General features: G+C 35.9%; 1 protein-coding gene across 1 annotated transcript in view; it reads right to left on the bottom strand.

Annotated features, from left to right (window-relative positions):
- The window catches only part of LOC134527431 (protein regulator of cytokinesis 1-like), a 236,415-nt gene that overhangs the window by 37,318 nt on the left and 172,568 nt on the right, over positions 1-26,529 (bottom strand). Inside the window, exon 12 of the mRNA XM_063360107.1 lies at positions 18,398-18,541. Coding sequence (XP_063216177.1) covers positions 18,398-18,541 — 144 coding nt within the window. The remainder of the gene's footprint in view (positions 1-18,397; positions 18,542-26,529) is intronic.

Genomic DNA, 26,529 nt, shown 5'->3' with positions numbered 1-26,529 from the left:
TTAAATGTGTAAATGTTCAAGTGTTTAAAATAGCAAGATGTTTTCAATATTATCTCATAATGAAAGTTAAAATTTAACAGTTAAGTTATTTTCACTTTTCCTGTATTCTCTCCCCCCCCCCTCCCCCCACCCCTACATAAATGTACTACATGTTAAGTGAAACAAATTTTATTTACCGCTTTATTAAAATTTTTGACTTTTTACACCGCTTCTACTGTTTTTTTTACACCGCTCTAACCAGGTTTTTTACACCGCTTTCACTAGTTTTTTTGCACCGCTATTGGTAGTTTTTATTTACCATTTTTCAGGGTCCCTAACTATAGGTTAGACAGTCTTCATCTTCAGAGGCATTTCCACCGACATCGTCTTCGTCACTTTTGTTGAAAACATGTGATAAAAGTTGTCTAATTCTTTCTTGTTCTCTATTACTTACAGTGTCATCACTCCAATTACTAAACATTATGAAAAATTCACTAAAAGTGCTGAGAACTGCAATCTATGGCAGCATAAAAATGTTCCATTGAAGGTTGCGCACGGTGTTATTTTCCGGGATACACAAATAAAATGAAACTTTAAAGGTCGCACACGGTCATAATGACCAGCTGAAACATTTCATGCATTCACTTTGAATGAAAGAGAGAACGCAACTGGCAGACAATGCCAGATTTGTAATTCTAGAACCCTATGATGCAGCTACTCAGAAGAACGGATGGATGATAAGACAGCGTGTACAGTCTCGTAGCAGTGAAAATTGATCATACCCGGTCATTTTGACCATAGCGTGACCGATTAAGGGTTAAGAGAAGTATCATGCGAGAGTAGCATCACTGCATGCAAAATACTCTTAATTAGGCTATACTGTCATTATAAATATCTTATGGAACAGTACTTATATTAATTGGGACATTTTATTGTGTAAGAACTAATATAAAACTCTATGAACTTTTTTAAAAAAATATTTTCAGTTAACCTGAAAATAATTTTGGGTAAACTTGTTTTTTAATTGTACAACACTACATATAATAAATTATGAAGAATTCAGAACAACACCAGTTATTCAAAAGTACACAAGTTAAACTTGCCATATTTTGAAAGGTTTCTCTCTATAATAAACACACTCCACTATTTAAAAATCAGTCCCAATGAAAAAAGCTGGAGAATTTAATAAATTTAACAAGAAAGTTTATTAACTGATGTCATGTATGTATTGCACTCAAAACAACCATAAGAAATTCTATCTTGTTTTTAACCTCTTGTCACTATGCATATTCATATAAGATATTCCAAGAAGAAATTTGAAGTAAAACAAGAAACTTAATTTATTTTATCCTTACTAATATAATATTATAAATGTGAATGTTATTTATTTTGTTTGTTTGTTACGCTTTCACGACGAAACTACTCAACCGATCATTATGAAATTTTGTGCGCATATTTTCAAGGGTAAAGTAAAGAACAAAGGACACTTTTTATATATATAAAAAAAAATATTTTTTCCGAAGAGCAAAAAATTGATATTAGTATGTATAATAATCCAACTGAGAGTTGGAGTAATTTGAATGAAATTTAACACCATCTGGCATTTCAATAAGTAAATTAAATAATTCACCAATCTAATACTATGTATAATACCGGCGGTCAATTCACTATTCAATTTTATTTTTCTGTCACCATCAAGCAATACTTAACTTTTTTAATAATTGAGGTTAGGTGTCTGTTTATTTTCTTCGGTGATGGTTGTTTGGATGTTGATACTGAAGGTTATACATATTTTACTTTCAAGAGAATTTTGTAATTTAGTAGAAAATGATGTGAATCTTATAACTTACGTTTTCCCGGACTTGCAACAAAATTTGAATAGTGATCAGTGGTTGTGCACAAGAGCAATATTGGCGCCAAAAAATGATATCGTTAATAAAATAAACACTTATATTTTAAAAGAGGTGGCAAGGGGAAATGAAGGAGTATTTGTCAATAGATACAATCATGGTTACAGAACAAAGCACTTCATATCCTGTGGAGTTTTTAAATTCACTTTAACTTTCACGTATACCCTCATATAAACTTCAAATGAAACAAAATGTATAAGTTATGCAATGCTTATGCAAAATCTAGATATTCCTCGACTATGTAACGGAACGAGGCTTCGGATCACAAATTGGGGCAGAATATACTTGGTGCCACTATTTTAACATGTGTCGGTAAAGGGGAAAATGTTATCTCACCTCAAATTCCAACTATCCTTACTGATCTACCGTTCCAATTCAAAAGAGTTCAGTTTCCCGTCAGGCTTAATTTTGCTGTTACCATCAACAAAGCGCAAGGGCAAATATTGCAGGTAGCAGGGGTGCATTTGGAAAGGCCATGCTTTCCCCATGGCCAACTATATGTAGCCTGTTCGCGTGTGTCCAATGCTCGAAATTGACACATATTTGCACCGGACAGAAAAACATATAACATAGTATACATGAGCATCCTAGAATAATACTCTGATTTAAGCTCTTTTAAAGAAAAATTAATTTATTATACGTTAATACTTTGAACTTTTTAAAATGTTAGTATTTACAATAATTTATTTTTTGTAATAGTGAAACATTTATAGATATAAAACTAAGTCGGGTTAGTCACACCATTTATAACTCAAGAACGGCTCAACCGATTTTAATGATCTCTCATTTGTTGGATTCATCTCAGCCCCAAACAGCAGAATAACTATTAAAATATTAATAAAATTAACAGATTTTTTTAAAAAAATAAATAAGGTTAGGAACTCTGCCATATTCCGCAAATGACAGCTCATGTCACGCAGGTTGGCCATAGACATACAAAGTTACAGACGTAAGAACTGTGAGTGTTATTTATCTATGTCTGCCAAGCAATAGCCGTGAAGCTATTCTAACGAATAAAGTAGAGAGAGTAAGAAAAACTGAAGCTCCAAACCGTTTGTCGTCGCCATGTTTGGGACAATTGTTTTTACCCATTTTGTGATTTATTGTTTACTTTTATCATTACAATTAATTAAAATGAATCACCCAATCACATTAACACTACAGTACTACCACAGGAAAAAAAAATAAACAAGTTTAACAGTACAGAATGTATGAGAGACTCTCGGAACATTCCAGTGCTGCTGACTGTCAGTATATAAGCTGTAAATCGAGAAAGTGTAATTTTTTTTCTTGTTTCATGTTGTCTATGATTTGTTTTGAAAAAAGCATATAAAGGTTACAGGATAATTAGTTTTTTTTTGTGCGAGAGTTATTAATAAATCTTATTGTGCGAGTATTATTATTAACAATGCCGTGAAAAAGAAAATCTAATCTATCCCAACAAAGCCGTAATGCATTTAGGCTTCGGAACATTGCGACTCAATCCACTGAAGACCAACGAGAAATCGCAAGAGAAGAGCGTTGTGTTAGTATGGCCCGACTTCGTGCTTCTCCAACACGAGCAAAGAGAGGCAGCCCGTGAAACGGTTCGGTTGGCAATGAGAATTCGTCGAGATTATAGCACAGATCAACAACTAGATAATCTTCGACGCACAAGAATAAATGCTTCAGTGTTGATTTGAATCGAGCAGCATTTCTATTTGATTGCACAATTGATTATAGTTCGCATCATTTAATACGCATTGGTCCAATTAGATTTTTCTCATGGTCAATTATATGTGTCATCTTCACGTGTCTGCAAACCATCCGCTTTATTTGTTCTTGCGCCTGATAACAAAACAAAAAATGTCGTACATCACAAGGAGCTTCACTAAAGAGAATCAACCCGAGTGTAACCCATGCAGCAAAATACATAGCTTCAATAAAGCAAATGTCTTGTTGATACGTCATTGAAATACTTGATTTTTGTACTTTTATTGAATTTTTAGTATTCATTTAATACGTTAATAAAATCCTAAATTAAGTTTAGCTAAAAGTTAACAAGACATTCGTTGACTGTTAGGAGGTACCAAGTTCGCCGGGTCAGCTAGTATTTCAATAAAGCATGTTTTCCGTTGAAAGTTACAATTTTTAAATACTGATGATCCCAGTCACTCAATAAAAAAAAACCAATTACCATATTATTTTATTTTCTTTGCAATTTTCTTTGATACTTATTTAAGGACATCAACGCGAGCAAAGCCGCGGATAAAAGCTAGTGACATTTATAAAAATTGAATAGTTAAAATTGTTAATTATATTTTGGGATATAGCTACTTTTATATACAATAAGCTCAATTTTTTTGTAAAATGATTTTAAAAGTTACTTTTAAAGTATCATAATATATCTCAGTTTTCTTAATTTTACAATTCACATGAGAAATTTTTAAAATATTTCAGTGATTCACTTTGAAGAAATAAAATCTTCAGTTATATATGACTTATGTACACACAATATATATAGATAAAGAAAATGTTTTGATATAAATTACAAGTTCAAAAAACAACTAATACATTCAGATATCTTTTATATGCTCATATATATAAATTCTACCTCTTTCTTAGCTTCACTGAGCAGTTTAACTATTGCTGTCTCTAACTCCTCATTTCTCTAGCACAGCATTTATTCTCTTTTGCTGCATTTTATTGCAATTGGCCAATTTTTTTTTCTCCATGCATCCACATAAGCATGGGCAATTTGTGCTGCTTGCAGCAAGGAATTTTTTATTTTAACTGCTTAAACTCCTTCATTTATCACTGCATCATACCCTTGTCTTATGGCACCATCCGCTAGTCTATTTTCGTCCACATAAAAATAATTTGTTAGGTTTAATTCTGCAGTAAAGCCTCCAGTCTTTGACGTCACAAATCGAAGTAATAGTTTTTGATCATGTATTTGGTTTATTATTATCGGTGGTATAAATCTTACGTAAAAAAAAAACACTAGAGAAGAGAGGAAAGAAAAGAATTTGAGTATAGAGTTCTCCCCCTATGGCTAATCACCGGCAACCCATAGTGTTTATTATCTTATATCTCAACACGTCGCATACTCATATCCGCTGTAGAGGTTAATCTATACATAAACAGTACTCAAAAATGATACAAATAACATAGTTTATAGGCAAGGCATGTAGTTTTTCAACTAAGCTGTGAGCGCTAAAAAATGGCATTAGTGATGCAGTTCTTACGCATGATAAGTAGTTTTTCAACTAAGGAGTTTTTAAATTGCCCGACAAACAAATAATTCCTGATGGTTGTTAAAAATTATTAAGTTTCTCACGTTACCCAGGCTTTAAAAAAATTTGTGGATAATTCAAGCTTTCCCGATTTCACGGTTGGGTGGCCCCCTGAAGCGTGACCTAACTTTTATTTCATGCAATGTATTTGTAAAAAATGCAGTTAACTCTACACTGATGATGTTAGAAAGGGAATAATATAGACAGCAACTTCAGTTTGCTTGTTAGTGAACAACGTTTTGTTGATGGCTTTAGAACTAATGGGCAACTTCGAAGATTTTCAAACATCTATATAATTTTTCACAATGTGCAGGTTTTTAAGAAAAATAGTTGTTTGTCATATCAAACAGTGAATATTAGGGTGATGCTTAAAAATGAAGTTTAAAAAATTTAATGGTTCACCCTCTCATTTTATTCTCCCACATGTAAAATGGCCTAGAATTTTTTTTTGGCTGTATTTAAAGCGAATTTAGGGGTCGCTACCAGCATTTAAAATTTATAAAATTACCAATATTGCAGCACATGAATTTTTAATATAAGGAAATAAGTAATTTTAAAATACTTAAGCAACCAACCACCACTTTACATGTTAAAGGGAACATTGTCGTGCTGAGACTCCCCTCCAAGCAAACTCACCCCTCCCCCCTTTACACCCCTCCAACCAACCCACAGCCGAGGTCATGTGTGAGTTCCCTGTCAGTACCTGTCTGGACAGTGTGCCTGTCTGATCTGTGCAGTTGTTCATGTTGCTTATCCAGAGTGTTTTTAAAAGTAATTATGATTGTGAGTGTGGTTAAAGTTAGTTATTGAAAGTTATTTTGGTTTGTGAATTCATAGTAAGTGTTTTTGTATTCATTGTTTAAATAGTAAACCAAATAATTACACAACAAACTAAAAAATATTATTTACTTGAAAAGTTTTTATCTACGTAGGCTGCAAATTTATGAATTTAAACTGAAAAGTCATATAATTTATGGTTTCTAATTTTATAACTACTTGTATTTACCATGGAACATAGTAAAAACTCTGCAATTTCTACAAGGAAAAAGACAGAACTATGGTTGGTCGGACAGATGACTGAAATGTTCATTCATACCAAACTTCCATCTAAACGGGAAGTACTGTCCGTATTTTTTTTATTATAAAGAACAAGTAAAGCAAAATATTCGTGAAGCTGCTTATTCAACCTCTAAAGATTTGCTAGCCGTTTGGAATAAGGCTAGGATACCTACCAGACAGCAAATACATGTTGTTGATAAAGTAGAAAAGTTATTCAAAGAGTGGCAGAATCTGAAGAAAAATAAAGAGAACAAATCTAAAAGATCAGCAATATTAAGAATAAAAGAAGAAACATGGAATTACAATTTAGATTACTTATTTTATGTAGTGCATGCAAAGGCACTGGAAATGATTCAAATTCAAGAAGATAGAGACTTTTTAGTGTTGCAGCGTGAAAAAGGACGTCCAGGGAAAACAGGTGGCATTGACAAAAAACTATCCAAGAAGGAAGAAGAGCAAGAGCGTAAAAAGGCTCGAATGGAGGTGCTTAAGGCAAAAGAAAGTGACAGTATTAAGGCAATCACGTGTAAATCAGAAATTCCTATCATTTTTTCCGTTGATGAATCCTCACATGGTTACGACAGTGACTTTGAGGGGCCTTCAACATCTAAATCTGGGGAAATACAAAACATAGGACTAAAGAAAAGAGGAAGAAAAAAGCTGCTTAACAGAGAATTGACTACAAGCTTGGATGTTGAAAAAATAAGTGATCGCAAAGCAGCTCTTGTCCTTACATCCACATTAAATCGGCTGGGATGTGATCCTGCAAAATGTAATCTAATTTTTTCTTCTATACGCCGCCAGCGAGTTGAATGCAGACAGAGCATAGCAGAATATATAAAACAGGAGTTTTCAGCTGTTGTACCTTTAACTGTGCACTGGGATGGGAAAATGTTAGAAGATATTACAGGACAGGAAGTAGTCGATCGTGTTCCAGTTTTAGTTTCAGGGAAAGGAGTGGATCAGCTCCTTTGCATACCAAAACTTGAATCTGGAGAGGGTGAAAAAATAGCATCAGCAGTTTATGACTCTCTCATTTCCTGGGGTATAATTGATAAAGTGAAGAGTATGTGTTTTGATACAACTGCATCTAATACTGGATCACGCAAAGGGGCTTGTATTTTACTTGAACCGAAAATGGATAAGGAAATGCTTTGGCTACCATGTAGGCACCATATTATGGAAATAATGCTCGAATTCATCGTACAAAACGAATTAGAACCTTCTTCAGGGCCAGATAATTTGTTATTCAATAGATTCCAGAAATGTTGGTCATCGCTCAATAAAGAAGAATATCTAACAATTGAAAATGATGTAGAATCTATGGGCAAGATAAAGAATCTTAAAGATGAAATAATTGCCTTTTCTCAAAAACAACTAAGTGAATATCAGCCAAGAGATGACTACAAGGAACTGTTGCAGCTAAGCATAATATTTCTAGGAGGAGTTCCAGAAAAAGGTGTATCATTTAAGAAGCCTGCAGGTCTTCACCGTGCTCGATGGATGGCCAAATCAATTTATTCTCTGAAAATATTCTTATTTAGAGAACAATTTAATTTTACGAAGCTCGAAGAAAAAGTATTGCTTGAGATCTGTATGTTCTCAGTCATTATTTACATAAAGTTTTGGTTCCAAGTTCCATCAGCATGTTCGGCACCAAGGAACGATTTAGAGCTCCTTAAAGAGCTGAAGAAATATGAGGAAGTCAACAGTGTTTTAGAAAAAAAGGCATTGAACAAAATTTGTGGCCATTTATGGTACATTTCTGAAGAACTGATTGCTCTTTTTTGATGATAATGTTGCAAATGCAACAAAGAAAAAATGGTGGAAGCACTGAATAAAGAAGGAGCTGAATTATCTCCAAAGCGCATCACTGTTGACCTGGATACCATTAATAAGAAAGGGCTGGAGGATTTTGTCAGCAGTAATACAAAACGATTCTTTTCCATCGCTGGAATCGATTTAAAGTTTAATTGAAAAAAAAGTTGAAGATTGGAATAAAGACGAAGAATATGTCAATATGAAAGAAATAGTGAAGTCATTCAAGGTAGTAAATGATACTGCAGAGAGAGTAGTGTCCCTTATACAAGAATATAATAAAATTCTTACTCTTAATGAAGACCAGAAACAGTTCATTTTATTACTTGTAAAATCATTCAGGCAGAAGTATCCAGACTACAAAAAATCCACATTGTTGTCTGCCTAGTGGACTATAGCAGTTGGTTAGGTTTGATTTGAATAGTTTTTAAAAGACTCTGTGTCTGTACGTATTTTTATTGCATTTACATTAAAACAAAAATTTATACGGTTCGTTAAGAATCTAAAAGTATATATATATATATATATATATATATATATATATATATATAATTTCAGACACTTTATCACAGTATTACAAGACCATGTTTGATATATATTTGTAAGGAAATGAAAATAAAAAGAATTATTTGCCAAATTGTGTTTTTTTTTACCATTTACCAGTTATTTTATTATGTAATTAAAAACCAAATAGAGATAATTTTAGCATTTAAATTAGGTTTTAATAACATTTTTATACTGAACAACCACAAACAACTGGGTTGTAATAAAAAAATATTAATTTCCTACAAAAATTTTTTTTTGGAAAATTTTAATTTTGCAATATTTTTTATAACTTCAAAGCTTGGTAGCAACCCCTAAAAATTGTCCAAAAAAATTAAAAAATATATATTTTGTTTCTCTCATCAGGTAGAACAAAATGGTGGGGTGAACTACAGCAAAAATAAAAATTTTTTTTTGTCTTTTAAGCATCACCCTAGTGAATATGTGTAAAAAAAAGACCTCCTTATAAACTTTGCTTATAGAAAGAATTCTTTGATGAAATCATTAGAATGTATTTACAGAAATAAGCTATAGATTTTAACTACAAATAGATTAATTATTAATTTTCAAATATTTTCATAGCCATTCTAAATTTAGTGATAGCATCATCCATTAACACCTACAAATGGGGTCCTTACAGGCTGTGATCGCTAACAAGTCATGCTCCAGGGTTTCTACAAACATCCAGTGAGAACATTTATGGACTTTTTCAGAACCTTGTAAACACGTAGTGTTTTTTATCAAGGGTTATTTTTAAATCAACATATACAACCAAAATATAAAATGAGCACGTGTAACACAAAATTTGCTACAATTTACAGGAATGTTATGATTTTTAAGTTAGAAAGCTAAAACATTTTCAGAGATAATGTTCACATTTTCCTAAAACTGAAGCAAGGTTTAAAAAATGAAACCTAAGTTAACGAAAGATAGCTGGAAACCTAAGTTTCGTGACTTTCAGAATCATTACTGCTTACCGTGTTTTATCGCATAAATCGTCGCACCGTTATTTTAGGACATCAAATTTTGGAGAAAAAATTTCTCGCACAAACATCTCAGATTCAGAGCGCTTTGTGTAGGCAGTTTTTCCTTACAAAAAACAGTATTTTAAAGTTGAAATCTAATATTTATTCGGATATTACCACTTCATTATTTAATTAACAGAAATACAAAGTTGTCTGATGTGCAAATTTTCTTTTAAAGATGTTTTCAAATGTTATAACCTTTATCTTTTCGTCTTTGTCACTGCTGTGTACTACTTATAAAAATATAGCCAGCATTAGTTGGCATCATTCATGTTTGGTTATGTTGATTCCCGTATAGAGCATGTGCACGTAGTCGAATATCGATACAGATAGCTCACCTATTGCATGCAACGTGTATGCTCTGTCTAGTACCGAGTTAACTACATTTGATACCCCGCACTTTCTCATGGTGTGTACTACGACGATAGTTATGCGTTCCGACTCACGTTAGCGTCAAATTTTAGGGGTTTTTCTATTTAAAGTTGAACAAAATGTTTTTGTTGCATGACTTATTAATTTAAATTGTTGAGCATGCATTTGTATACTCTAATTTTTAAATAAAAGTACTTTCCATGCATAGGTTTTTTTTACGAATTTCTTTAAAAAAAAAATCGTTTTTTTTTGCATAAAAATCGCACCCTTACTTTTCCAACATTATTTTAGTATAAAATGTGCAATGATTATGTGATAAAACACGGTATTTAGGGACGTTTTCATGACTTCCAGCACCATTACTGCTTATCTAGGGACGTATTCATGACTTCCAAGATCATTACTGCTTATTTAGAGACTTTTCGTGACTTCCAGCAGCATTACTGCTTAAGGGCGCGGTTGAACAGAATTTTCAATTTGGCACCATTTATAGTTGTAATTTCTGGCATTAAAATATGATTACTGGAAAAGGTATTTATGTACAGTACACTCCCTATTTAACGCGGTTGTCGGGGGACATAACTTTTACCCGCGTTGTTGCATAACCGCGATGTTTCGATCTGACCGAGGTCAAAAGGCATAAAACACCGCCTGTGTTCTAATAGGTCGGCAAGCACGCACAGTATAGACGGCCCGCCGTTGTGCGGACTTTACATCCGCAGTTTTCACTAAACGCGGATGAAAAAATAAAAATAATAAATTTTAAAGATAAATATTAAATGTTGAATTGTTTTTATTTTTCCGTGTGCCGCGCACAGTTTGTCGCACGGCCTACGAGCGCGCCAAACGCCGCCAAACACATGTGCGGCACAAGCTGCTGCCAGTCTCGTGGTGTCAGCCACAGTATCTGCTTCGTCAGTGTCCGTAACAAGTAAGTGCAGTGTGTGCGGTTACACACGATTCTGTGGTCGAAGTCTTCTAAAAAGAAAGGCCGTAGTGATACTTCAAACCGAATATGAATCGCAAAGTACCGAGTTTGATTGACAAAATAAAAATTCTATATTTACTTACAGATAGCTTGTCTTTTGCAGAAGTAGGCCGCAGATACAGGAAAAAACGATTCTAGCATTCGTACAATGAAAAATAAAGAATCGTCTATCGTGTCAAGTGGTTAAACTTTATTATCCATGCTTACAGTAAATTATAAATGGTCACGTGTGGGAAACAAAAATTGTGCCAATTTAATTTTAGCGCAATCAGTGACGCCGTATTAAAAACCGTGTTAAACTATGTCTTTACTTATTTCACCAAACGCTGTGTCGAGTTGCTGAGTGTGTGTGGCTCGGATCGGCAAGTGTTATATTCCCCAGCCTCTGGTTAAAGGTCGGGAGACCGTTACACATAAACATTTCCGGGACTTGTTTACTACCTCACGGCAAAAGTGGTACAGTATGGTTCACGTAAGTATTGGACCACTGGGAATTCCTGGGCAAAGATTAAAAATACGCTAGCTGATTTACTTTACTATTTAATGTTAAAACATTATACCAAAGTAAAAAGATGAACGTGTATAATACAATGAATTACCCAATAATATTACGTCTGTAGGTTTAAGTTGTAACAAAACATTTATATACAGATGTCCAGTAAAGTACCAATTAAGATTCTGTAGTGGAATTTTAAACACCGGACTACCTGATTTTTCCTTGTACGCAGGAACGCTGCTCAGTCAAGTGACTCATGCTCTGCCTGTGTGCTGCGTGAACACATTCCCTTCCCCACTCCCCCTCTTCAAGTTTCTGCCCGCTCTAATCTCTACCCCTCTCCATATTCTCGGCTCGTCTCTCCCTACCCAGCGCTTGCCGACAACCAAGCCTATCCAACATCAATCCCCAGCCGAGTCTCGCTGGATAATGTCGCTGGACGGTGGGCTTTATCAGGTCCCCGTTCCGATGCTTCATTTGTGAGATAAAGCGACGTTAAGAACTAGTGTTTCAGAAAATATCACTGGGCTGGATTGGACCATAATTTGAAAACCCTACAAGATAGAGGAATAATGTACGGAGATATCTTGTTTAGAATTTCACTGCGGACATTTTCTACGCCTAGGCTTTTTTCTGCCCGTTGCTTAGTTTGTTAGTTACAACGCAAAATTATCCTAATCTGCTGTCAACCATTTATTCCATTATTATTCATTTCTGACTGGGGGACATGGTTTGACCCGCGATATACCCGATTCCGCGATCAATCGAGGCGCGATATACCGGGAGTTTACTGTATATAGATTAATAAAGGTTATTTTAAAAAGTATAATAGGAGTTCCAATGGTTAATATTTTTTCAATGTGAAAAAATTGCCATAATTTATAATGCAACATATGTGCTGTAATACATGAGAATTTCAAAGAAAACTCTTAAAATAACAAATGAAACTATAAAAAAAATTATATTATAAGAATAATCACTTTTTCGTACGGAATTAGCTCCTAAACTTTGAATGAAATATTATATTAAAGTTTTAAAATAATTTATTTCTCTGTAGTAGCATCTAATCAAAATTTAAAAACTACATTTTTTGATCGAAAAACACATTTTAAACACATTATACTTAACATCGTTGAAAGAGGAAATTCCGTAGATTTTGAATTGGTACTTGCGGTTTACGTAGCCCGTATAGATTTTGAATGGCATGTGAAATACTTGTGCCCAGCGCGCGGCAGCGTTCCGGTGTACTTCGAAACGCGCCGAAAGAATGCGCCACGACTAGCAAACCGCTTGGGCCGCGCTCAGTGTTGCCAAGTCCAATTTTGTGTCTTCGCAGAGAGAGAGGAACGGGTTTTTTGAGATCTGTTGCCGTATTGCTTTGCAGTAAATGTGATATTTAGCACAATTTTAATTCTGCAGTTATTATTATAACATATATATTTAAATAACGTATTTTGAATAGAGTTACCTTGTGAGGGAGACTAAACAAGCTTTGCAAATTTAGTCTCTGATTTAATTAATAATGTAAAAATTAGTTCATTTTCACGAGAATGGGCAAAGAGAAAAGCTCTTATCACCGGTTAAAGAAATCAAAGAAAGCTGTCGCAAGAGAATTGTACTTTCGGAATAAGAAAATTGAAAAATCAAATGACGAAAACAATCAAGATGTTGAGCAATCGCCGCTTGCATCACTGTAATAAACAGTTTTGTTAGTTATGCTTATTGTTACGCTAACATAGAATTAGGTAAAATAGTATTTGTTTTATGTTTTTCACATAAGTTGATTGCAGTTGCTCGAAATATTCAAAGTGTTTATTGTTTTCGCGATCAACACATTTCCTAAAATAAATAAATAAATAAAAAAAAAAAAAGTGAAGGATATAATTGAGACCTTTGTTTCTTTTTTGTAAATTTTATTTAATCCAAAATTCTAACTTTACCATACTAATAATAGTTGCAGAACTGTATAAATGTGAACACTTGAATGGCAGCGGCCAGTGTGGGCTAGGCGCCGGCCTGCGGTGCACGAGGACCCGGGCTCGGATCCCGGCTCGGGCAGAGCTGTTGTGGTATTTATTCTTCACGCCATACTGCGGAAGGCAATAGCGAAACCATCGCAGAAACATGTCACGTAGAGAACCTTGGAGGGCAGTGGTTCTCTTCCCGACGCCTCTCGGGTCGATACCTGCCTTCGTGGCGGATCACGCTTTCAATAAGTAATAGTATGGTAATATCATTTATCGAAGGGAGAGGGGTCAAGGCCATAACAGGGAGTTAGTTTTAACTGGTGCAAAGTATTAAAATAATTCCTAACTGAACACTTTGAAAAAAAAAATATGTACTGTCCTACCATACACAAATTTATGTAAACATTTTGCAAACTGATGTATCCTTTGACTACAAAAGCTTATTTTACTTATTTTTTGCTTATTTGAGCACCTAAAAGTTGCAAAATACGAAGAAACTGCGATAAGTTACTGACTGTTTAAAAAATTTTGAGTGCAATATTATATTGTTACGGCCGCGACGAGCTGCAGTTGTGCGTGTTTCTGCGTCGTTTCGGCCCGCCTGTTCCTTCCCCTCGCCAAAGTCATTTTCTCCTGCGACATCCTACACTTTGGCGGTGCGCACTATCTTATGTCTGCCTCGCGTGATATCTCACCCTTTGTTATACATAAGTATGATATATACATAATTCTATATTGTTTGGTTTGAATTTTATGAAACACTTCCGTGCTTCACCACATGTAGCACGTACATGGCATTTCAATTTCTCCCCTCACGATAACAGCAACAGTCAATCTTTTTATAATTGAGAGAGAGAGAGAGAGAGAGAGAGAGAGAGAGAGTGTGTGTGTGTGTGTGTGTGTGTGTGTATATATATATATATATATATATATACACACACACACACACACACACACACACACACACACACAGTAATTAATTGATTGGAAGTCGGAAGGGACCAGCAGCTATATTTACGATGTGTGATGAATGGGGCAAACATGGAATACTTGAACGAAAGGGAGAAAAAAATTGTGGTCCTTGCGAAAACCAGCCGACCAACAAATTTGTTAGGACAATTGAAAAAAAAAATTGTTTACCCGACCCGGAATCAAACCCGTATCACCTTCACAGCTATTATAGTAGAAACTACTGTTTTAAATTATTCACGATTTTCGTTGAGGCAATTCTACAGGAAATGTTGTGCTTAAAATATAAAAATTAGTAATAAAATGTTTTCCATGACTTAAAAGGAAAGTAATCACACTAATATACTACTGGCTTCAGTTTCTAAAATTAGTCTTAAACTACCACTTGCTAAGCATCCGATTTTCGGATGAAACATAACGTGACGTTCAGCGTCGGGGATGTAAACCTCTTTTTTTAACATGAAATCCCCACTTTTATAAATGGATTTCTGTCATATTTCCTGTAGCATTTACGATATTACACACTTGATTAGTAGCAGACTGTGCATAAATTTTTTTGATCTCTGCTGATATTTGTGAAATACTTGTTATTTCAGTCGTAATAAATTACCGTGATCCCTTTGACACTGACTCATTACTGTCAAGATAATGGACATTTGACCATTTTAAATAATACAGTGTTTAACACATTTTTCATGCAGAACTTTTTCGTTTTACTTTTTATACCGATAATTAATGTTACCTTTCATATTTTCGGAATTCAAAGTTAAAAATTACTGCCTATGAAGTGAAATGCACTATCTGCCTACAATAGAAAAAGCCACCAAAGTAATTAACCTTAATTGTTATTTGTTTCTGCAACACTGAAACGTTTGTTTTTTTGTAATTTATTTATTAGCCTTTATTTCAAGCAGTTAAAATAAACTCATTTCTTAAAACACACAAAAAAATACTGCATGAGCGAATGGCGCTAGTATTTGTACAACAAAGGTTGTCGCACAGTATCGCAGTAGCCTAACATGTGTCCCATTCGCGTTTTATGCAGAATACATGCGCGGATGTACCACTTCGGACATACGTATCCCTCAATAATTTATAGCTGCAATACACAGAGTAAGGTCATAGTAGCCGAGGACTGTGACCCTCCGAGCCAAGTCCAGTGAACACGCAAGGCATCTAGACTGTTCGTTCAACGAGAACGTTTGGAACCATAATGTGGGTCCGCAAACATGGCCAGTGACAACTACTATGTAGCATGATCCTGGATTTAGGGGAGGGCAACCGGGGCGAAAGCCCCGGGGCCTCCACAAACGGAAGGCCCCCACAAACGGAGGGCCCCCACAAACGGAAGGCCCCCACAATAGAGACTTCGGAAAAAATTTTTTTTTTCAAATTCCGACAAGTAAACACTAGTATTTATGTATGTTTTTTTTAATACTAAGAAAATCTACTTGATTTCCAAATTAATTATTTATTGGAAAAATCGACTGAAAAAAATGTTTCATTTTATTTGGAAAATAATTTGGGGCCAGGGGGCCTCCGCTCCTCTGTTGCCCCGAGGCCTCCAGACCTCTAAATCCGGCCCTGATGATCTTATTCAGGAGAATATCCGACTTCTGTATGCTTCCATGTGAGATTGTAACACCATCTGTCTCCATGTTACTGGCTGGCCCATGCCTACTAAGACATTGCATCTTACAAATGTTGGTCCCCTGCAAAACATGATTTGCGTATTACAATAATTTGAAGTGCTGTGTATACATTTTTCCAATGTCTGTTCCGCATGCGTGCTATGGTACTTTTAGAGAAAACAATTTTTTTTGTTGCAAATGTGAGTATTTTGATGTGGTTTGTTTTTGTAGATTAATTCATATGTTTCTAATTATTAGCATTTATTGTTCCAAAATTTGTAAATTAATATAGGGTAACTTGGTAACTACTACTAATTTCATCGGGCCTATGAATTGCGTCTATTCCTGGACATTAATTACTGCCTTGTATTATTGCCACCTCCATTCTCATGTCGATTTTAGCTCATATTACGTATTGAATTCCTGCACAATATTTACACAACAAGGCACTCTGGATTTTAAATGGATTGAATGTTTAAATATTGCGGTATTGCATTGAAAGTTAATGTGACCAACAATTACATTAAACAGTGTGGGATTGGGATAATCAGGAAACTAAAACTAGATGTGTTATTTCTCAAAATTTATTTCTTGATATGTAATAAAATAAATGATAGAATAATGCTATATCTTGCTTATCCATTGTAATTTCTCTATTCCTGTGAATACTATTAACGTGGTTTAAATATAAAATATAGGTATTATTTGCGTACTGCCAATGAAGATGACAATGTGGGAAAAACGTTGTACTTAAATAAAATGTAAATTAAAAAAAACGCTAATAACAGCCAGAAAAATCTAAATATTTTAGTTATTAAACAAACTCTATGTACTGTATTTCTATAATTATTTTTGTACTGCTTAACATTGTAATAAAATGCATGTAACTTACATTCTTTTTACTAATAATTTTAATTATAACTGCTGTATTACTAGTGTTTTATATTTTAGTATGTAGTCACACTCAAGTTTTTGTATAATTAATTAGTGATATGTCATGTACTGCGAAGAGTTTTGTCACACCACCAAAATGTTACTTTGCAAAAATTGCAACTTTGATATGTTTGAATTGGGTTGGCATAAAAGGAGACTTTTTAACAATGGTAACAGTTTCAATTTATATTCTTCTATAATTAATACTAAGTATGTTTTATACAGTAATTTTATCCCATCAAAATCACCCTTCTTTTCACAGTGATCATTTCATGGATCATGTATGATAGTGTAAATATTATATATATATATAAGTGTGTATGTATATATATGTGTGTATGTATATATATATTTTATATACATACTGTATATTCGATCTTGACATACTGTTCTTGCGAAATTCTCATATGTGGCATACTACCTATTGAATGTGTACTTGCATAAGACTCAAGAGGCATTTCAAGTTAAAACATGTCTAATAGAATATTTATGTAGCCGCTAACTGTATCAGAAGGTATGTTTATGAGGCTGTTTAATTTGCTGTTTAGTTTCTACTCATTTTTATACTGTTTCATGACGTGACACTAAATATAATGTGCCGCCAAATATATGTAAAATTTTTGTAGGATAATTAAAGTAATTGTAACTTAACAACCTTCGTGAAGTTTATTTTTAAAGGTTATTTACCAACAGAATTACTAGCAGTGACAGCGGCAGGGAAATAATGGACGTCGCAACGAATATCTGGCTATGAAATAATGTCTACCGTCACTTGCAAATCAACATAAAAGGATAGTGAGAATATAATCGTAGTGTAAGATAATGTGTCTTTCATATAATGCTTTTGATATATTGTTTGTCCTGTCCACTCCCCTAACCAAACACTGCTGCATCCTCGCCACACCATACGGATCGCGTTCAGCCGGCCGGCTGAGCGCCCGGGTCAGACCAACACGTCAGACAGCCGCGCGCCCCTGGGAGGGGAGGGAGCAGTCTGGCAACGCTGCGCGGAGGCGTTAGGCTCTCATGGATGAGGGGAGAAGGGAGGTTTCCCAGATCTCGCGTGCTTCAGTTTCAAGGCCAAACAGAGCAGCGACACAACCTCCCCGCTCGACGACTCTCTCGCGACTGAACCGCGTTGGGACCGGCCCTAGCCTAAATACAAGCGCGCGGAGTAGTGGGGGACATCGCTTTGAGACCCCTAATGACATCACGACCGCAAAATAATGTTTCGGAACAGTGATGATTTTTTCGACTTCAACCGCGCCCTTAATTAGGGACACTTATGTGACTCACGCCCTGTAGCCACCCTGCACTCATGTGGGAAGGGTCGTGAGTTTGATCCCGACACGTGGCATGACTCAAGAGTTCTGAGTCCACTATGAAGAACCGTGCAACCAACACCCTCTCAAGTCTGCACCAGCTCACTGACCTTGAAATGTGTGTATGAGAGAGCAGTGGAGGCCATGCTCTGATCTCTGGTGGGGACAAGGCAGCTCATGCTCGGCTGAGGGGACCCTTGGCTTGAGCCAGGCCTCGGGAAGTGGCCGCTCAGCCGCAGGGACTTCCTCACGGCCTGCACACATCGCTTGAATTAGGCCACGCTGAATCATGCTAGGCATGTGCATTACAACACCTCACACATCTATGACAACATACGCTAGCTAGAGAGTTACAGTAAACCCTTGATGCAATGTAGTAAACATGCCAAAACTATATTAAACACAAAAACATTTTTTTTTCAGTCCCATAAATAATATATACTAATTTTCTTCTTCAAAAAATAACAAAACTACTTAATAACAAATAAGCAGGAAGACACATTCACAATTCTCATCCAATTATTTCCAGTAAAAAAAAAAATCATATTAAAATGCTTACAGCAATGCAGAACTGTCAGGAACATTAAATACTAAATATTAGTGGGATGGAAAAGTGTTAATACGTGCATTAATTACATGAAAGTGAGTTCACGTAGCTGTACATAAAGTGGACGTTAACTTTACTGAAGGGTATGAAGAAGTGTGGAATCACAACATGTGGTTTTTACCCTTTTTTATTATAACTGAACTTTAAATATCTCAATTGTTTGTTAGAACTTGCATTAATGACTTGTACAAAGTTGGGTGAGATAAAGGACCACAACGAGTGAGGAAGGGTATAGGGGTGGTGAGAGTGTCATGGAACAGCTTTGTATGTTCTGTTTTCAGTCTCCGCCGTGGCTTTGTCGGGATGAAAACCTCACATTTGTTATTGAGCAATGTATTCAAAATGGCAGGTTGTTATAGAAAGTGGCATTCCTTTTGTCTCCACTTAACTTTCTGTCGCCAAAATGCCATTCCAAATAAAATATTTACACTTGGGCTTCAAAATTCAGACGACTAGTTCTGCATTGTGAATGACCCCCAAGCCAACTGGACCAGAAAAAATGGCATCAGTGAAAACTCCAACTGTTTCGCACAGAGATCCTGAAAATGCATCCCTACAATATTTTGATAGTAGGTAAACTGTCTAAAGAACCATTAAAAAACTCTCTGCAATATCCAAACAAATTACCAATGTGCCAACTAAAACTGATAACCAAGTAACTGATTACACAAGAACAGAGTGAATTAAAATATGAAACTCATACAATGTTGTATCAAGACCTTCCGAATGTTTGCTCGTTAATGTTTTTTTTTTTCCCCATGAATGAAAACATACAGAAAATTTTCTTTCTGTTTAACACAAGAGACTAGTAAATGTGTTTCAAAATGGTAAAACCAAATGTGAGACTTGGTAGAATTTGTATGACACCATCCTTATTTATATGCCCTTACCCTATCCAGACTGAATTCTATTTACTGTACTGTTTGGTTCTCTTAAGTATGACATAATTTTAATGTGAATAAGAAGTTTGAGCTTTACAATTCTTTGTGGGCATCATAAATTACCTCAGCTGAACTACCTTCAGGCAACGTTCTATACTACAGGACAGGATGTTGGTAATAGTACACATCTTTATAAAATAATCTACTGAACATAATATAAATCATTACCAGTATAAAAAAAAAAGAAAAATCATCAAACTACCAGTGTCTACTTTTAAGACATTAGTCATTTGGTATATTTATTCTAATCTCTTCAACATGGTCAAAATAGGCATTTTGTCACTGTTGTATCATAAAACCTTCTAACTGAATATCTCCCAACTACCCATGCGTGAAAACTGAACTTTGTTACACATTTTCTAACAATGAAAATAATAGGGCCACAGCTTGGCACAACGAAGAGACAGCCAACGTTTATATTACACCATCTTGTATGTCAACAACAGCTCTGGAGAGAAAAGCCAGAAGCTTTCAGGGCTAGTTTACCTGGCATCTAATAGGATGCGCTAGTGGCAAAACATGGCAAACATGCATTTAGTAAACAACAGTGTTGGGAATCACGTTACCAGTAATTTTTATTTTTCAACTCTGGTTGTCTATAATCATTGTCAATACTTTGTGGTCCAAAATAATATTTCAAAAAGGATCCTGTTTTAACTTTATACTTCCCAAAGCACACACTTCACAATTATTCATGACAAAACACTAGCTGCTTTACCTATATATATAAAAACATTAGTTTACTGATGTTGACACATTTTGGCGAACCCATAGCTTAACGACATACTGTGGTCCTAAGTGCATCAGTTTAAGTCTTCTACTTATGACACTTGAAGCGAACAGATGGTATGTACGAATAAGAAGTGTTTTTCCAGCTTTGCTGGAATGGAGAGGAAGCATCTCTGGAGACTTTAAACTTGTCGCAGTTAAGTTTTCTTCGTTAAGTCTTCCACTATGAATTCCTGATATGATGAATTATTTCTAAGCTATTTTTGACGTCCTAATTGCTCTGGTTTTAAGGTTGCGATGTTTCTGAGCTAAATATTTCAATGAGGATGGAGCAAGAACATAGTTCCAATAGCTCCTACAGCCAGATCACGCTGTTTCAGTACAGAGCAAATGCCACACATGATGCATACTGATACTGTCTCACAATGTTCTGGAGCTCATGGTGGCCACTCACAGCCACCAAAACTATTCCCTGATTTTTACCCGATTTCCCCGATTAAAAATTCAAAATTTACCTGATATTAAGAATTACAAAAAAAAAAAAACATACTTTTGATGAAATAATATAATATTATAGAAAGAGATTACTCAAATTTTAGCACCCTGCTGTATTTTCTTCATTATATACATACGTAAGTTCGTTAAATAACATAATACATTTTAAATATGTCACTTTACATTATAGCAGAGCTGTCAACCTCAAATCACACCCATCCGTAATGGCAATTAGGTATATGAAAAAAGTACATGTAAATCATGCACAATAAATTTTTCCTGGGGCATTATAACACACTCACAAGATAAAACAAGAACAATAATATGCAAAAGAAAAATATGAATACAATGCAAATTAATGAATAAAAAAAATCTATTTGAACAATACAATCATCTGAATATGTAAGATATATTAATAATTTTACTGGATATTCTGAATCTTCAATTCAAAGTATTGAAAGTTAAACTTTAAAACAACTGTCTTTTTATTTGCTTCTTTTATCCTGGTTGGATAAAGAATGTCATGTAAACAAACAAGACAAACACAAGGACTTGTAAACAATAAATGCGTTCGTTACTTTCGTTTCTTCATATGTAGCGAAAAAACGAAGATATAGATTTATTGCTCGTCACGGCTTTAAAATGTTCTGCATGTTTCTTTGATTCAATATGCCATCTACAGTCATCCCTTCCACCATGTGCAATCGAAAAGTCACACGTGCATACATTACAAAACAGTGGCGTTCCAAACATTTGAAAACGACAAGCATGGCCATTCTTTTGAATATTTAAGTCGAAAGTTCTGAAGACTGTGCCGAATCAGTGCTACTTTAGGCACAAATTTTTTTTATTTTCTTAGTTTTACAAAATTTTAAATTTTTTTTATAACTTTAATTTTACTCTTTCGCCCGCTGTTTTCGCCCCATCCAAACTTGTTCGGTCGAGTGTACCGGCAGGTTAGCTTGTTGAGCAGTATAGTGCTCTCACCGCCGTTTCCCACCAAATTTGCTGGGTCTAGCCGACTACAGGGCTATCATCAGCAACAGTATCCACTGGCCGTCACGTTTCGTCACGAGTTTAGCGCTACACGTGACGAAAGTAGCCGCCCTAAGCTTCCCATGGTTGCCTCCACCCCTTCTCGGAGGTGTGCTGAAGTTTGCGGTCTCTAACACGTTTTAGTGTCCTTTTTTCAAGCTCCGCCGCACGTCCCAACGTCTGGACGGCGAACTCTCCCAGGGCAGGTCATTCACCGGACATACCCCCCACCCCGTCCTGGTCCACAGTGGTCATCGGCCAGCCGCGGCCACCAAGTGCCGCAATGGTCTCTACGAGACTCCGATCCGCATGCCCACACCATCTATCGGCGAAAGGACGAACCAGCTGAGAGCGAGAGCGCACTACTGACCATCCTATCCCCACCAGGAGAAACAGTCGACCTCACACTCAGTCGATAGGGCGCAGGAGCCTTTTTTTTCTTACGGAGCCCTTCGGAGCACTTCGGGTTTCCCGATCCCCTCCTCCAGAGGAACAGACGACAGGGCTTAATTTTAAGTTAGCGTCCCGGCGCCATTTCAGGGATTTTTTAGGGCAGCTCTCGTCCAGCGCGCATCTTCGCAACAGGTCGCAGTAACGACCAGCAGCTATCGTGATCCGCTTTCGGCAATAATGTAGTTGCTTTCTGAGCCAGGCCATGTCGCCTAGATTTTTTTTTAGTTTTTCTTCGTAGCTGCCCAAATAGTTAAGTTAACTTTAGTTTTTTTTTTGGTTTTCGTCATAATTATTTCTTCTATGGCTACCGCGAGCTCCCACGCCGCGCGTCCCCGGATCACCCCCAGGGACAGCCACTATCTACTTCACCCTGCCAGCTAAGGTAAGCTGCACTTCGTCCCACACAAACCTGTTAGGTTGCCTTTTTTTGGGCTTAACTTCGCCCGGCATAAACTGCCTGCTAACCAAGCTAATCCATGTAAATTATTGGTTATAGGCAGGGTTCCAGAATCCCAGAGTACTCAAGAATTCCAGAGTGCTTCAAGGACCCCAGACCAGTTTAGATGGTGGCCCAGTTCCGGCGCCAGATTTTTGCACCTCAAAATGTAACTCGTGAGCCTCTATAACGGAGTCTCCCTCCATCTTTCGGCACCCCTCAAAAAGAAGTGAAGAACAGCTTTATAACTCCGCCAGTTTTAGGACATTTTCCTTATTATTATACAATATTGTATTTTAAACACATATATTTGTTTTATGAGCCTGCGAGCTCAATGTTCCTAAACAATTGAACTTAGTATAGCATGAAATGGTGATCCCCCCCTTTTTTTTTATTTTATTCGTTAGTGTACTAAATGTAATGTATCAAAAATAAGAATCTAACATTGTTACCAGTTTTGTTTGTAATGGCGGTAATGCCGTAAGATATTTTCAAATGTAAGAAACTGCCAATGATAAGATACTAAACTACTAATCAACAGTAAAAGCCTCTAATGAAACCAAACCATATGATTGTTTTCATTTGCTGCTACTTGAAACCACAATCCATGTAACCTTTCCTACTGTCAGGGAGGTTAATTTTAAATTGTGTTTGTAAGTGGGCTGTGCCCCTCTGGCAAGTCCTTTTAGATAATTAGCCTGACGCTTCCACCGGACATTTATTATTAATAATTATGGTTTTATTCTGAGCACAGCACCATGGTTACAAGACTTGTGTGTTTTTTTCCCCCCAGATACATATTATTCTGTCACACGCTTCATTTATACAACCGGCACTGAAGAACACAACACTATCGAAAAACATAAAAAAATTCACGTCTGTAGACACGACAAAAACACTATGATGAAAAAAATGGCTTTCAAGAAATAAATTAACACAACATAGGTTAGCCAAAGTACTGTACAAAAATTATCGTGATGTAAGTAGCCTTCAAACGATAAGTCCGAGAATATGTACTAGTTGTATCGTACAACGGACGTAATACCATCCCATTATTATTTGAAAACACAAGAATTAATTTACTTATTTCGACAGTACATTGTACATGCGCACACTTACTAGTTCCGTTATTTGAGCAACCAAGCAATGTATTCAAACTGCGTTCACGAAACACGCACAGCAGAAAAGGAATTTTCTCCGTTACCGTGCAGCACAAAGCCTCGTTTCCGTAATAAACCAGCGATGTACCGTAATTCCGGGTTAAAATCCATAATAATTATGGAAAATCTGTAATGGTTGGCAGCTCTGTTATAGCGTCCCTTTCAATGACCTGCAGTCTGTGTTTTGTTTTATGTCTCTTCACAAATAACAAATAAAAATTAATTAAATACACACTAGCATATCTTGCTACAAATTGCAGCAATTTCAAATACACACTACAGTTTTCATTTATGATAATGAAGCTCTTTCAGCTGGTAAGTGTTTTCAGTTCCTCATCTACTAATTCAACTTCTTTTCTTGCTTCATAAATTATTCTTTGTTTCTTGATAGCAAGCTCTTTTGCAGATATTGCTGCCCTCTTCTTTGCCATTTCGCTTTCGTTCTTTGATTCATAATCCTTCTTTGTTGAACCTATAACGGTTCGTTATATACAAAATAAAACAGTTCAACGCCGATTACAAATTTTGATGTTTTTTATTATTTTTAAATAGAATGTTGCACAGACGATTCCAAACACTTCAAAAAGAGGCTGCTCATTCATTCCACATACATATGCCCGTCGAACAAATGCTCGTAGTTCGCGTGATGAGAATTTACCGGAAAAAATATTGTCCTTCAGTAAAGTTTTACTGCAAGTACACGAAGATGGTGCGACCTCGAAGAGGACCGCACCCAGCGAAAACGAATTCCGCCCCGAGCCAACTGCCGACGAAGGTGGCCGCAATTTCTAATTCATTGTCCGAAAAAAAATAAAACAAATTAGGTTAATTTAATATTCGGCCTGGCTCCGACCACCAACGTGAAATTATCTATTAGTACATTACATTATAATTTGGTGAGAAGCCACCGAACGCGACCTACTGTGGCAGCGATCGACAGACGACTGGTGAAGTCCTGCCACTCTCTTCTCCACGCAGGGAGGAGAAGTCACCTGACCTCACCGACCAATCACACGCACGCTTCATTCACTCTACAGATATTAGCCAATCACAGAACAAGTTACAACACATGAAAAAATCATGTACACACAGAAATATGGGCTTCCCCTGATCAGTCTCTTTTCAATTTCACATCGAAATCGGGGACTTCCATTCTCGTTCTCTCTCCCACACCGTGAGAGAGCAGTTATCACCCGGTTCCCATGCAGGGGGGGAATTACCGTCTTTATCTCGGTTGGCGGGGAAGCACTGTTCCTTTCTCACTCCCACTTACAGGCCTCTCATGCCTCTCTTTCTAACCATCACACCAGCCCAGACACAGTCCCGTGATTTATAATTATATTACAACACGTTAAATAAAAATTAAGAACAATAATTATAATACAAATTACTTTACAAAATTAAACTTATTGAGAAAAACCTGAAAAAGTAGGCCTAATAAGGTAAAAATCTAGAACAGCGGCTCATTTGTGAAAAATTACATAAAAAAAAGTACTGATAGTAAATGTCTGTTAAAATACAAGGTACATTCTTAAAACACATAGCAAGTGAAAATAACATATATTAAAAGCCATAACGTCTGATTATACTGTCTCATAATATACACACCACTCTAAAAACATTGACTCATTTATATTTACCTATACAAAAAGAAGTTTAAAAGAAAATTATTTAATTAGGAGGGCAGGGTTCTGCAACATTACATTACCCCCCCAACTTTTCAATTAAATTAACACTTCATTTAATTGAAAAGTTACAAAAGTGAAAAACTAATCTGTACAAAATAAATACAAAACATCCTGAGAAATAAATGCATCCAGTAGTTACTACCCTTGTTTATATAGAAATTACCAAATGATGTTACTTAAAAATTGCAATAACATCAATTCCTTTGTTAAAAAGCCAAAAATTTGAAAACATATCTCTTACTACAAACTGTCAACAACTCTTCACAAACGGTTATCTCCCTCTCATCAGTGCAAAATACAAATAACTTTGAAACTGGTTTCTCTACAAGCTTCAAGCAGACACCCCCTGGTCAACGAAGAATCCTCAATAACAACAAAAAACTCTGAACAACTTACTTTTACAACCGTGGAACCTCAACACCAGCTGCAATAAACTCCATAACTACCTCAACGACGACGAAAATCTTAAGCTCCAGGAATTACGTCTCCATGACCACCTTAACAACGACGACGATAAAAACAAAAACGTCAACTTCTCAAACACTTACACCTCGGCAGAAACCTCGACGACGACAATAAAAAACCTCAAAACACATTATTTCCTTTAAATCCCTTAAAAAACCAGTTACCGTTATTCTCTGCTGCTCATGACAACCTCCTCAAATCCCCTGAAATAACCACTTTAACCCACAAATCAA

The sequence above is a fragment of the Bacillus rossius genome, chromosome 1, assembly GCF_032445375.1.
Source record: "Bacillus rossius redtenbacheri isolate Brsri chromosome 1, Brsri_v3, whole genome shotgun sequence".
NCBI classification, from domain to species: Eukaryota; Metazoa; Arthropoda; class Insecta; order Phasmatodea; family Bacillidae; genus Bacillus; species Bacillus rossius.
Note: the sequence above shows the minus strand (reverse complement) of the source record. Positions and strands in the feature narration are given on the sequence as shown.